The sequence below is a fragment of the Arachis hypogaea genome, chromosome 18, assembly GCF_003086295.3.
Source record: "Arachis hypogaea cultivar Tifrunner chromosome 18, arahy.Tifrunner.gnm2.J5K5, whole genome shotgun sequence".
NCBI lineage: Eukaryota > Viridiplantae > Streptophyta > Magnoliopsida > Fabales > Fabaceae > Arachis > Arachis hypogaea.
Genome location: NC_092053.1, coordinates 4,627,266 through 4,640,858, shown reverse-complemented (window position 1 = coordinate 4,640,858; position 13,593 = coordinate 4,627,266). Strand labels below are relative to the sequence as shown.

General features: G+C 34.2%; 2 protein-coding genes across 9 annotated transcripts; both read left to right on the top strand.

The window, feature by feature from the left end:
• The first annotated feature begins 363 nt into the window (after positions 1–363).
• On the top strand, positions 364–4,903 carry LOC112771074 (E3 ubiquitin-protein ligase WAV3). Of its 2 annotated transcripts, none has more exons than XM_025815663.3 (2): positions 364–1,068; positions 2,785–4,903. In XM_025815663.3, exons 1-2 carry the CDS (start codon positions 832–834, stop codon positions 4,687–4,689), a joined length of 2,142 nt encoding a protein of 713 aa, XP_025671448.1. In that variant the 5' UTR covers positions 364–831; the 3' UTR covers positions 4,690–4,903. The 2 variants fall into 2 exon arrangements, with proteins under 2 accessions (XP_025671448.1, XP_072081513.1); XM_072225412.1 differs by lacking the exon at positions 364–1,068 and adding an exon at positions 1,137–2,107.
• A 4,386-nt stretch (positions 4,904–9,289) lies between these two features.
• On the top strand, positions 9,290–13,075 carry LOC112771784 (receptor-like serine/threonine-protein kinase NCRK). 7 transcript variants are annotated; one of them, XM_072225460.1, is made up of 10 exons: positions 9,290–9,724; positions 10,070–10,156; positions 10,317–10,427; positions 10,528–10,641; positions 10,862–11,122; positions 11,228–11,469; positions 11,544–11,840; positions 11,930–12,163; positions 12,244–12,474; positions 12,567–13,075. In XM_072225460.1, the coding sequence occupies exons 2-10, from the start codon at positions 10,087–10,089 to the stop codon at positions 12,609–12,611; spliced, it is 1,605 nt and encodes a 534-aa protein (XP_072081561.1). In that variant the 5' UTR covers positions 9,290–9,724; positions 10,070–10,086; the 3' UTR covers positions 12,612–13,075. The 7 variants fall into 7 exon arrangements, with proteins under 7 accessions (XP_072081561.1, XP_025672390.1, XP_072081559.1 ...); XM_025816605.3 differs by having other exon boundaries at positions 12,560–13,075; XM_072225458.1 differs by having other exon boundaries at positions 10,314–10,427.
• Positions 13,076–13,593: the final 518 nt, after the last annotated feature.

Genomic DNA, 13,593 nt, shown 5'->3' with positions numbered 1-13,593 from the left:
TTTTTTTCTTATACGACAATAGTAAGATTCGAAATTTCGAATAATACTTTTTTCTTGTTATAAAATTACTTTCTATAGACATCATATACCTATTTAGTAAGACCTTAACTAGGAGCTTTTAGTTGAAAATTTGAGATGGTTTCAACTTTGAAGAGTAGTCTAATTTATTTTTAAAATAAAAGAAAAAATAAAATTCTTTCACTACAAGATTTAAAAACATGTTATTTTTTTAATTATCCGAGACATATGCTTAATATAGAAACCGTTTTTTTTTTCCCTTTCTTTTTTTAATTTAGAAACAACTTATTAAACAAAGCAACTGTATATAATAATATCCGTATCTGAAAATAAAATAAAGAAAAAAGAAGATCATGATTGAATTGGACGCCTTGAGATTTGGGATTATGGATAGTGATTAATTACTGATTAGTATTTGGTTCAAAGTTAAAGTTGTTAATTTTCCCATTTTGCCCTTCTCAATTAGTAAAACTAACAAACCGAAGCAGCTTTGTTTGGCTCTAAAAACCAGTAACCACTCTCTTTTCTCTTCTCCCTTTCATCCATAACAATCGCCATAACCGTAACCGTTCTTATTCATTAACAAACCCAGACCCAAACCTAATCTCTCTCTCTCTTACACACACTCTCTCTCTTCTTTATTTACTGTCTCTCTTTCTCTTTCTGCTTCAATTCAATGCTCAACAACAACGCCATTGAGATATTATTCTTCATCTTCTGCTGCTACTACGAGAGTTTTGCAGCTCCGTGACTGTCCTTTTTCGTTTCGAGATCTCACCGTCGTTGTCGCTTTCATCGCTTCGAACCTCAACAATGGGAAGCAAATGGAGAAAGGTGAAGCTTGCCATAGGATTCAATTTGTGCATTCACGTTCCCAGAACTATGGATCGTTCTTCCTCTTCCTCCGCCATCGAATCTCCCTTTTCCGCCGCCGCATTCTCTGACGGTGTCTCTCCGTCTTCCGGCCGCCGTCCCACCACTCCGACGCCGTCCTCCTCCGGGTTACGATTGTCCAAATCCGGATCTAAATCGAAGTCGTTTTTGCCCAAGGTTATTATCATTCGTTACCATTAATCCTTTTAGCATATTCGTAATATAAAGTTACGTTTTTTGTTGTTGGTTTTATAGAAAGTTACTTTTTTTTTGGGTTCGGGGGTATGAATCATTGATCGGAGTTTTTTTTTTTTTTTTCACTACTCGAGCTGAGGCTCATTCATTTCACTACATTTTTTCTAAATAGTGTATACTGTATAGACATCAATGGCAGTTTCTAATCACTGGTAAAAGTTTCGTTTTTGCCTTTCAATTGTGGTATCATTGTGGTTGCTATATTTGAGAGTGATGTATATGAATATATGAATATTTGTGGTGAAGACGGTGTATTATTTTGGGTGTTTATTTGTTTATGAGTTGCTTTGATCTCCACTGTTGTGTTGCATTTGATGAGGACTTTTAGTTGCTTCTGTTTTCGTCCATTGCTGCGTGTACTGTTCAACTCTCAATTGCCTAGGGCCTAAGCTAAAGCTATTGCTATGGTGGAAACCCCCACAGAAGAGTCAAAGGCACCTTAGCCGTTGATTGTGAAAATCCCAGCTGTAAACAAAGAAAAAGTTGAGGTTTTTGCAGGATAAGAATTATTATTATTGTTGTTATTATTAAAAAAAGACAAAGAAATCATAGTCCTGCTGGAGCAATGAATGAATGATTCGCCTTTGATCTATTCCTTCTTTTGATGTCATTTTTTTATTATATGTCTTTAATTGTTAATTAATTTGTCGACAGGTCCAATATTAGTGTTGCAATTTGCCTTTTACTTTTGTGAAAGTCATTTGCATATTGTTCAAATTTTTCCTTTGGCGTCCTAAGTCCTAACTATGTTTGACCACCTAACGTTGACCTTTATTTTAAACTTTATGCTAAGTTGTAGATTTGCCTTGGAATTCTCAACTTTAGGTAATTAGCCACCTAAATAGTAAACATATATGTATCTCTGGTAAAGATGGGTAGCATTCTATTTCATCTTTTTATGCACTGATAATAGTAGTGGACCTGCATTGGGACAGAAGGGGGCATTGTTAGACAAAATAATGTATTAGTGACCTTTGCAAATTTTGCATTTATCTATAACATTGAATACTTTATTGGTTTTCATTTTTTCTTTTTAGTTTTTTTAAAATCTTCACTAAACCATAAATTATTGTTGTTGGTTGGAGTTGGATCCATGTATTCATGAAAGCACGTGTAACCACTTTTTTCTCCCCCCTAATTAGTACGAGTTAATTATAACTATAATAAAAAAAATAATAAAACTATTGTTAAAAACTCCATTCCATAAACATTGTTGCTACCTGAAGTTTGATTTGAGCTAGTGACCAAATTTTGCTAGCGGTTGGCTACCTCTCAACCACATTTTGAATAGTGTTTCAATGGCATCAATTTGGCAGATTTTGTTAAGCCATAGTCAAACCGGGTTAGAGTTTCACATTCCTAAGTAATAGTAATTGTTCTAGATGACATAGTCATGACTCTTTTCCTTTTGCTCAATCTTGGTTGTGGATATAAAATTTGTTAAACAATGGTTCTTGATTTCTACAAGAACCTGTACTAAATTGCAGCATTGTGTTCTATATCTTGTATACTTTAGTTTTGTTTTTTGTTTTTTGTTTTAACTACCTGCCTCTGCATCTTAATCTGCTAACCATTTATATTACTAGCTTTAAAATGTCCTTGAGCTTTTCTTTACATTTTTATCAACATTGTACTCAGGAAACATGTGCAATATGCCTGAAGTCAATGAAGCCAGGACAGGGGCATGCCATTTTTACCGCAGAATGTACTCACACTTTCCATTTCCACTGCATCACATCCAATGTTAAGCATGGAAACCAAATTTGCCCTATCTGCAGGGCAAACTGGAAGGAGGTTCCTTTCCAAAGCCCTTCTTCCAATGTCTCCCGCAATGTTCCTCGACTGAACCGAGTAAGTTTACCTCGAGATGATGCTTGGACAACTACTTACCTTCGGAGGTTTCCCTCCACACAAGTTAGTGTGGGGCGCCAGAGTTCATTGCTTAGCCACATTCCTGAACCAACCATTTTTAATGATGATGAAGCATTGGATCAACAGACATCAACTCCCCAGGATGGAAATGGTTCTGATCTCATGACAAACACAATGGAAATCAGAACATATCCTGAAGTTTCAGCTGTTTCAAAGTCGGCCTTTCATCATAACTTTGCTGTGTTGATTAATCTCAAGGCTCCTTCTCATTCAGGGAGAAACCAAAGTGGAGCACCTTCAGTTGAGAATTCTCGTGCTCCAATTGACCTTGTCACCGTTCTTGATGTGAGTGGTAGCATGGCAGGTACCAAGCTTGCATTGCTAAAGCGAGCTATGAGTTTTGTCATACAGAACCTGAGTTCTTCGGACCGGCTTTCGGTTGTTGCCTTCTCCTCTTCAGCCCGCCGTGTCTTTCCTCTTCAGAGGATGACTGATGCCGGACGGCAGCAGGCATTGCAGGCTGTCAATTCTCTGGTTCCAAATGGTGGGACAAACATTGCTGAAGGTTTAAAGAAAGGTGCGAAGGTTTTTGTTGACCGTAGGTGGAAGAATCCGGTTGGTGGCATGATATTGCTCTCTGATGGGCAGGATACCTACACAGGCAATAGCAGGCCCCGTCTCGGAGCCAACTACCGGTCACTTGTCCCCGACACCTTTCAACGCAACAACGATACTGGTTTGCACATACCGGTTCATGCATTCGGCTTTGGCATTGACCATGATGCTACTTCAATGCACTCAATCTCTGAGATGTCTGGCGGAACATTTTCTTTTATTGAAGCCGAGGATGTCATTCAGGATGCATTTGCACAGTGTATTGGGGGGCTCTTGAGCGTGGTGGCGCAGGAATTACAGGTCGAAGTTGCGTGTGTTAACCCTCGCCTGCAGCTTAGTTCGGTAAAAGCAGGAAGTTACCAAACTAGCCTGATGGACAATGCAAGAATGGCTTCTATCCAGGTAGGAGACTTGTATGCTGAAGAGGAAAGAAACTTTTTAGTCACACTCAATGTTCCGGCTGAAACTTATGGCGGTGACATGTCATTGTTGCTAGTTAGAGGCTCCTATAGAGAGCCTATCACAAAAGAAATGGTGAATTTAGAACCAACTCAAGTAAAGATTCAGAGACCTGATGTAGCAAGAGAATTGGATGTTTCAGTAGAAGTAGACCGGCAGCGAAACAGGCTGTACGCTGCAGAGGCAATGGCGGAGGCTAGAGTTAAAGCTGAACGCAGTGACTTGGCTGGGGCTGTTTCGGTACTTGAGAACTGCCTTAAGGCATTGTCAGAAACTGTTTCATCACGAGCTGGTGATCGGTTATGTGTTGCACTTCTGGCTGAGTTAAAGGAGATGCAGGAAAGGATGGCAAACAGGCGGGTGTACGAGGAATCTGGGAGGGCCTATGTGCTGTCTGGATTGAGCTCGCATTCGTGGCAAAGGGCCACCGCACGAGGTGATTCCACAGATAGTACCAGCCTTGTGCAAGCATATCAAACTCCTTCAATGGTGGACATGGTTAGCCGTTCCCAAACCATGGTTTTTGGGGCTCCACTATCCGCAGGACGCACCCTTAGGCCTGCTAAGTCTTACAACGGGAGGCAGAGAGGAAAGTGATAGCTATTTGGAGACCTTTAGTATTCTGTTTTCACCATGTTTTTCCGGTGTAAATGCACGGAGAAGAGATGATATCACTATGTCATTCTGACTAGTGATGTATATAATTTTCTTTTCAGTTAATTGTGAATTAATTGGAGAAGAGGGTATAGAAATGTAACATTTCTTCAACGAATTACATATATCATACAATACACACTCCTCATTCTTTTCATATTTCTTGGTGTTGCTTTTTACATAGACTCAGTTTTTTTAGTAGGTTTATTTTAAGAAAAACTCTTAGGGTCAATAATTTTTAGTATATTTAGTTATTATTTGGTCAGCACAAATATTAAATTATTATTTTACTACTTTATATATGTAAATTTTAAAAATTATAGATGCAAATTATATTAATTTATGTGTGTAAACATTTATAAATATATGTACAAATTATTATTGACTAAATATTGGCCAAAAATAATAATATTTACTGGGATATAGTATTACTTGTATCTTAATATCTTTTGCTTAGCATGTCTCACTAGTAAAATCATAGTCACTTGATCCTCGTTTCTCCTTCATACTTCATGAATTAGAAATATCACACTATCATGCATGTAATTTACCGGAAATTTGTTCATTGTTTTGGTTGGGCAATTTATTTTATTATTTTTATTTTTTTCTCATAGTATTTTCAGTTGGACAAACCAATAATTAATTTATTGCGTATAGACACTTGTTTAAGTAGATTAAGGAGCATATCATTACACCAATTTAAGTTAATTATTTATTTATTTTAACTTACAACGTGATTTAAATTTTAAAGACTCACGAAGCTCAAATTCATATGTAGGCCCATATCTGACAAACTAGAAGGTTCTTAGGCCCACATAAGACAAATAAGTAAGCCTCAGGCCCAATAAGAGAGGTTCAGTTGATAGCTGATATTTTTAGTAACTTAGGTGTATACACAACACACATCAAATCCGTTACAAAATATAATTTTCTCCTATCATCACATTTTTGATCTAGGACGAATTAGTCTTAGACTTATTGAACTTATGAATATGTAGGCAGCTGAATATATATATTTATATATATATATATTAAAAGAAATAAAAACTTCAATTAAAGTTAACTAAAAATGAAGAAATTTTTATGTATTTTGATCTACGATCAGCATTTTACAGTTTAAAATTCATACATTGAAGATTGACTTCAATTAAAGTTAACTAAAAATGAAAAAAATCTTTAGAGTTCTAATTTCTCTTCTTAACTCCTGTGGGTGGTGACTGCACCTTTCTTGAGCCTGATTCTTCGGTAATCATAGGATGATCTTCGGTATTTACAAAAGCAGTTTCATTCTCAGAAAAGGATGCGCGTACACGAACCAAATCCGTCAATAAGGCACATCCATTTCGCCAGGTGATCGGCAGCCGAGGAGGCCAACGTGTTGGAAGCAGGGGCTGGAATCACTGCCTAATGTGGGGAAAAGAAACCGTCAGAAGAACGCCGAGTAACAATCCTAACAAGAACTTCAGGAAGTTCTTCTCTTCAATACTTAGCAATGAAAATATCAGGTTGAAGAACCCTATGGGTATGCTGATTACGGCACGCATGGTCTTTGTAAATGATATCAGCAATGTGCAGAAGACGCAAATGAGTGATCTGAGCATTCAGTAATTACAGTTACAATTACAGAATATATAGGTGAGGAAGAGTTTTAGGTATATCGAGAATACCAGTGTTCCAGTTGTTTTAACCGTTGATTTAAATTATAAAAAATATATATAATATATATTAATTAAAATCAATAGTTAAAAGTTAAAACAACTGGAACACCGATATTTTCGGTATACCTGATAACTTTTTCATAGGTGATAGATAGTTAAACCCTAAGGCTCGGTTTGGTAAAATTTTTACTTTTTGAAAATAGATTATGAAAGCTATCTTTTAAAAGACAGCTCAGCACTTGGGTTTGGTAAAATTAAATTAAAAATGACTTTTAATAAGTACAAACATCACAATTATATTTGGTAAAACAACTTTTAAAACTTAAAAAATTATAATAAACATGTTTATAACGAAAAATAATTTATTTTTCAAATTCTTTAAAATTCTATATAATATTTTAAAATAAAATAATTTTAAAAAAAATTAATAATAAACATAAATATAATAAATAAATTCTTTTATTTTTTAAATTTAAAATTTTATATAAGTATCATAAAAATTTATTTTATCCTATACATCATCATTAAAATTACTAAGTTACCTAACTCAAATTTTAGAGACTAATAGTTTAAATATTTACTTGATTGTACTAATATAAATAGAGTTATCATTAGTCAATAATAAAATTTGTATGTAATTCAATGTTAGTACTGGGTACGTCCATTGCCCACCTATATATATTGGCTCACCTTTACAGATCACACAAAATTGAACACATATCTCAAATAAATTACTCTTATAATTATATATCTATATTTAAATATGTATATACATGTTGTTATTATAATTTTGACTGATGTTTTCATAAGCTAAGTCAATCTCTTCACATTTCAAAGAACAGATAAAAAACAAACAAACATAATAGATCTACTGAAAAAATACAAAAACAACGCACAAAAAAATAATATAAATAGATAGAAGTTCATACTTAATATGTGATAGAGATGTATTTGTGTTGAAATTTGTGAAGATTAGGTTAAAAAATAAAAAATATATGAAGACTGTGTTATAATTTGTAAAGGTTAGGATGAGAAGTTAGAAATATATGAGAATTTCAATGACAATATAATAACGAAAAATATATGCGAAAAAATAAATAAAATTTGATAAGTATAAGCCAGTTTTAAAAAGCTCCCGCTGTGTTTACCAAAAAATAAAAAGTTTACCAAAAAAAAAAGTTCCCGCTGTTGTGCTTTCAAAAGTACCCCTAGCTTTTAAAAACTGTAAATACAAGTATTTAGACTTTTTAATTTACTAAAATGAGATGTTGTGCTCTTTAATTAACGAGCATATCATTACATCAATTTAAATTAATTATTTATTTATTTTAACTTACCAACGTGATTTAAATTTTTTTTTTTGGTAAATAACGTGATTTAAATTTTAAAGACTGACGAAGCTCAAATTCATATGTAGGCCCATATCTGACAAACTAGAAGGTCTTTAGGCCTACATAAGACAAATAAGCAAGCCTCAGGCCCAACAAGAAGTTCAGTTGATAGCTTATACTTTTAGTTACTTAGGTGTATACGCAACACGCATCAAATTCGTTACAAAATTTAATTTTCTCCTATCATCACATTTTGATATATGACAAATTAGTCTTTGACTTATTACACAGATATCATAGGCAACTGAATATATATATATATTAAAAGAAAGAAAAATTTCAATTAAAGTTAACTAGAAATGAAGAAACTTTTGTGTATTTTGGTACTAATTTGCATTATCCTCATTTACTATTATTCTGTTTTCGATATAATAAATTAATCTAGTGACTTGTATACTATTCGTTGTTCATGTATTATGTCCTACTCAGCTAGTGATCTCATCATTTTGGTTCTAAATAAAGTATATTTTTTATTTTTGAAGTTTGTTAAAAATTTTAAAAATATTTTTAAATTTATTTTATTTTAATTTTATCCTAATATTTTTTTATTTGTATCAAATATATTCCTAATAGCTATTTTAAAAAAAATAGAATCAATTCAATAATAATTTTACAAAAGCAACCTTCAACACAAGTAAATTAGACATAATTATTATATATTATTATTATATTGATTTTAAATTTTTAAAAATTTAATTATTAGAAGTATATTTTGTATAAACTAAAAACTTCAGAGACAAAATTAAATAAAATAAAAATTAAAGATATTTTAAAAAAACAATACTTCATCCTTGTTTTTTGACTAAAGAAAGAAAGGCGTTGAAGGGTCCCTTTCAGTAAGCAAAGGGGTCACTTTAAGAGAGGGTGGTATATCAAATGGACCCTTTATTAATTAAGCCTCATTTTCCTATTTTGTATGCATGTGGTTTTGTTTAGTGAAGGACATAATCAATAGAGAATGCACCCATTCGAGTGGGGTCTCTCTCTTTCCACTTTCATCTGTCTCATTACTCATTAGCCTTTTGCTCTTTCCTCATTCTTAATCATGTCATTTCTGTTATTCATGGTGCTAAGGGATATATAGTTATATACTTCACTTCACTTTAATTTGGTGAAACTTAAAAAGGCCAAAAGGGTAAAGAGCCTTATTAACTGTTAATGTTGCAAGTGTGAAGAATGTTAAAGTTAGTTCCACATCAAAGAAAACAAGAAAGAGTGAGGAGTTTATAACTTATTATTTCAAAGTTTTGAGTTGGATGTGGTGTCTTCAAAGTTTCTCAGGTGATAAAGAGCTCTCCAAGTGGTATTAGAGCTGTGATAGTTTAATCGGTCTGGTTTTAAGGGGTATTCAAGGTGAAGCTGCATCACTGTATACTGATAGTTTAATCGGTCTATTATATATATATATAAGAACATAAAAAGATTCTATTATTATAATGTACCTTATTAATAAAAGGGTTTTACATAATGCTTTGATCTTAAGCTCTACAATTTGAACAGGTTTTGCTAAAACAAACTTTCACATTTTTTTTCCCTATTCAATTTCATAGTCCTTGCATGTATGATATAGTATCTAGTATCTGAAGCCGTCGGCAAACATAGCTCTATACAAGTTTTATATACACATGTTTGTTGTCTTACGTAATAAAGTGTACTTCAATATATGTGGCTTCCTCCAATTGAACACACTTGTTTATTTAGTCCTAATAAGGGTCCATTATACATTAATCAGTGCCGTGATTCCTCATCTTATTGCATTAACTATCCTATATGCAACTCTTTCAATATAGTCCCTACTTCAATCACCTCAATCTCATCTTTGTTTCAGAACTTGATGGATCATGGATGAACTTAACTCAGTTGTTTGTGGGATAAACGTTTTTCATTCCTTCTTTCCTACCAATTTTCAGCTCTTGCCCACAAAAATTGGTATCTCCTTATTAAGCATGAAATGATTGGCCCTCATTTAGTTTTCTGCATCTTAGATAGATACAAATATAACTGAAAACCATGGGATTCAATGATTAATGCCCACTTTTTTGCTGTTTTTTCTTTTGCTATTTATCTTTCTGTCAGATATGATCTCTATAACTATAGTGGCAAAATAGATAGATTCCAAAGCATACACTCATGATCATGAGTTAGTAGTGTTTGTTCTTCAGATTGACTCTGATATACTTTGAATATATTGAAGCCATTAATATGTTTAATCCTCACTCTTCTTGTAGGGGTTGCAATTGTATACAAATAAATGTTCTTTTGCTTTCCTTGCAGCTTATGGGTTGGAATAAATGAAGTCTCAACTTAAAGTTGCAGCTGTTCTTGCTATTAACTTGCTATGGATTCAGCACTCATTTTGTGGTTAGTTCCACCATTCATAATGCATTTGGTTTGGTTTGGTTTAGTTTAGTATCATAGCTTATAAAGCAATTGGTAATTGATTCTCTAATTGAAGGATTACCTTATTGTTAGCTACTAATCTCTACTTAGATCTTTTGCTTCTTGTTGTTGTTATCAGCAGATGAACCTTCTGAGACTTACCTAAACAAGTGGAAATGTAGATGTTCTTCTTTCCAAAGGAACCATAGATACTCTCTTTCTAATTGTTCTCACTCATGTGATTGCCATTCAGGTATACTTGTAACCTTTTAAAGCTTTTATATTAACTAGTAAGCATGCAATGCTTTTTATGTGTTCAACCTTTCATGGCATTTGCTTTACCTTCTATGCAGATGCTGAAGATAGTGAATCCTCATGGACATGCATATGTGATACCAATGGATTCCCTAAAGTGGCAGCAGGTGGCCATAGCTCTAGTTGCTTTAAATCCTGCAACTGCACCTGGGGTATCTTATCTTCTTTCTTCCTTTTTTCTTCCATCTTGAAAGTTTACTAATGCAGCTAGACTATGCCGAAATTTCGGTTGCACACAACAATTTAAAACCCTTTGCTTAATTTTAGCCTTGTAGATTCAAAACATGACTTGAAACCATTTCTTAGTCTCTTGCCTTTTTCAATTATTTTTTTCAACTAATCTTATGGTTTTGACTTTTGAGTCTTGTGCAGGAAGCAAAAGCGTTGCATTAGGTTCCAAGAAACACATTTCAACAAGGACTGTGATAGTAGTTGTGCTTTTAATATGTGTTGTATGCAGCACTCTTGCATTTATTGCCTCAGTTCTATACTATGTCTGCAGAAGAGACAGCTGTTCAATTCAATCACCAATGGTTTTATCAGATAAAGAAACAAGTTACAATAGTACCTCCAACTTAATTAGTCATAGAACATTTTCAGTTCCAGAAACAAAAGCTGCTATTCATTTTCCAGGTACTGTTCTTTGATTCAAATTCAAGAAGAAATTCTCATATTTTGCTACTTCTCTTTTGGTTATTAATGACCTTCTTTTCCCTCCTGTGTTATATATATATATAGGATGCTTTCAGAAGGCCTCTTTCCTGTTTGGGAGCCATAGAGAAACTTTTCATGGAAGTATCATTCGATTTTCGTTCTCTGAGCTGGAAAATGCCACTGGAAACTTCTCAACTTCCAACATAATTGGACTTGGTGGATGTAGTTATGTATACCGCGGACGACTTAAAGATGGAAGTAACGTGGCAGTTAAGCGATTAAAAGATGAAGGAGGACCTGAAGCAGACACTGAATTTTTCACTGAGGTTGTAACTAATCATGTTCTATAGTGTCTAGATTTAAGAAAACGGAAATAAGACTAAAGGAACACTTGTTGCAGATTGAACTATTGTCTAGGCTTCATCATTGTCATCTGGTGCCATTGCTTGGATACTGCTCAGAATTAAAAGGGAAAAATGTTCATAGGTTACTAGTGTTTGAGTACATGCCTAATGGGAATTTGAGGGACCGTTTGGATGGAGTTTTTGGAAAGAACATGGGTTGGTCTACTCGGGTAAATATCGCATTGGGAGCTGCCAGGGGTTTGGAGTATCTCCATGAAGCAGCTGCTCCAAGAATTCTGCATAGAGATGTCAAATCAACCAACATTCTTCTTGATGAAAATTGGCATGCAAAAGTATGAGTTTGGTATCAAATTTATAGTTAATCATTAATTATTTATAGTATGCTTCTAATTAAGTTGATTTTGATATGACTGAATTGCAGATAACTGATCTTGGTATGGCTAAAAACTTGATATCTGATGACATACCCAGTTGTCCTGGCTCTCCAGAGAGAATGCAGGGCACATTCGGGTATTTCGCACCCGAGTATGCAATTGTTGGGAGAGCTTCTCTTGAATCTGATGTATTTAGTTTTGGTGTGGTTCTTCTTGAGCTTATCAGTGGCCAGCAACCAATCCTTAGATCAGCAGGAAGAGAAGAAAGCCTTGTTATATGGGTAATTCTTAAGTTGATATTATTATTATATATTTTATCTTGAATTTACCATCATTGATAGTAGCATTCTTTCTGTTTTAGGCCACTCCTCTGTTGCAAGATAGCAGGAGACTAATCACAGAGTTGATCGATCCGCGATTGAAAGGAAACTTCCCAGAAGAAGAGGTGAAGGTAATGGCATACTTAGCAAAAGAGTGTTTGCTGTTGGATCCTGACACAAGACCAACCATGAGTGAGGTTGTTCAAATTCTTTCAAGTATTTCCCCTGGAAAATCTAGAAGAAGAATAAGCATTCCACTTAGCCTTTTTCAGGTTCACACTTTCACTCTCTTGTCCACATTTCTGAACTGCATTTAGTTTGATCATGTTTCTTATTTTCTAATCTGGACATGTGAAGGAATCAGAGGATGCAGAGAAGGCAAGGCAAGCTTCTTCATCGGCCAGATTAGCTTATTGTAATTTCATGTCACAAGATACTGAAAACAATCTTCATGTTGTTGGGAATGAAAATGAAAATGTAGATGCATTTTCAACTGAGTATATGGAGAGTTTGATCCTCTTGACTTCAAAAATTCCTGAGAGCTGGCATGCATCAGAAGAGGAAATGGTAGACCTAACTGAACCGAGGTTCGAATCGTTTTCCTTGATGACATTAACATAGAAAGGTTCAGAATACTGAAGACTGAAGAATGTAGAGGGTGCTGATCTAAATTCATTCACTTTCCTTTGTAATGTAGAGCACATAAGAGTTGTTTATAGCTAAGAACTTTGAATATGTTCCTTGTATTCTTGTACAGAAAAGATAAGCATAGGTAATTGTGATTCCAGTTCTACTTTATTTGTAGAAGAATTGGATGTGATGAACTTGTAACAATCAGCATTCAGCAATAGAAATAAGCATTTTGCATTTGTATTCAGCAGTAGTACTGATATAAGTGCTAGGTCTATTTATTTGTACCCAATTTTCACTCAACATTTCTTTGGTTTTTTTTTTTTTTTCCACTAGTGCTAGTCTTAACCAATGAATAAGGATTGACTTTCAAGTGTTTAAATAGAAAGACTTAACACTATTTTGTTAGCTGTATTTTGAATCCAAAGTTTGAATGGTAGATGAAGGTAAGACTTGAGGAAAGGATGGTAAGAAACCTATCAACTATGCTTACTTTTTCTTTGTTGAGAAGTAACCATTATTGTAACTTGTAAGTAGGTGATGGATCCTCCTCCTCCAAGCACACCATTGCTAGGTCAAGCTCCCCCTGATGGAGGATTCTTGGATACATGGTAAGACAACACTTATCCTTGCTTCATAATGAGTTATGCAAACTTAGAACTGATCCTCCTATAACATGTTTTGTTTGGTTTTATTCTACATTTCAGCTTATGGTTTCTGTGCTGCTGTGGTTTATTCAGTTGCTGCTTCCCTCCTCTTTA

Coding starts and splice junctions, on each gene's coding strand:
- LOC112771074 (XM_025815663.3), top strand. CDS start 832: ATGGGAAGCAAATGGAGAAAGGTGAAGCTTGCCATAGGATTCAATTTG. Junction 1,069..2,784: donor CGAAGTCGTTTTTGCCCAAG/GTTATTATCATT, acceptor CATTGTACTCAG/GAAACATGTGCAATATGCCT.
- LOC112771784 (XM_025816601.3), top strand. CDS start 10,087: ATGAAGTCTCAACTTAAAGTTGCAGCTGTTCTTGCTATTAACTTGCTA. Junction 10,642..10,861: donor ATCCTGCAACTGCACCTGGG/GTATCTTATCTT, acceptor AGTCTTGTGCAG/GAAGCAAAAGCGTTGCATTA. Junction 11,470..11,543: donor ACACTGAATTTTTCACTGAG/GTTGTAACTAAT, acceptor CACTTGTTGCAG/ATTGAACTATTGTCTAGGCT.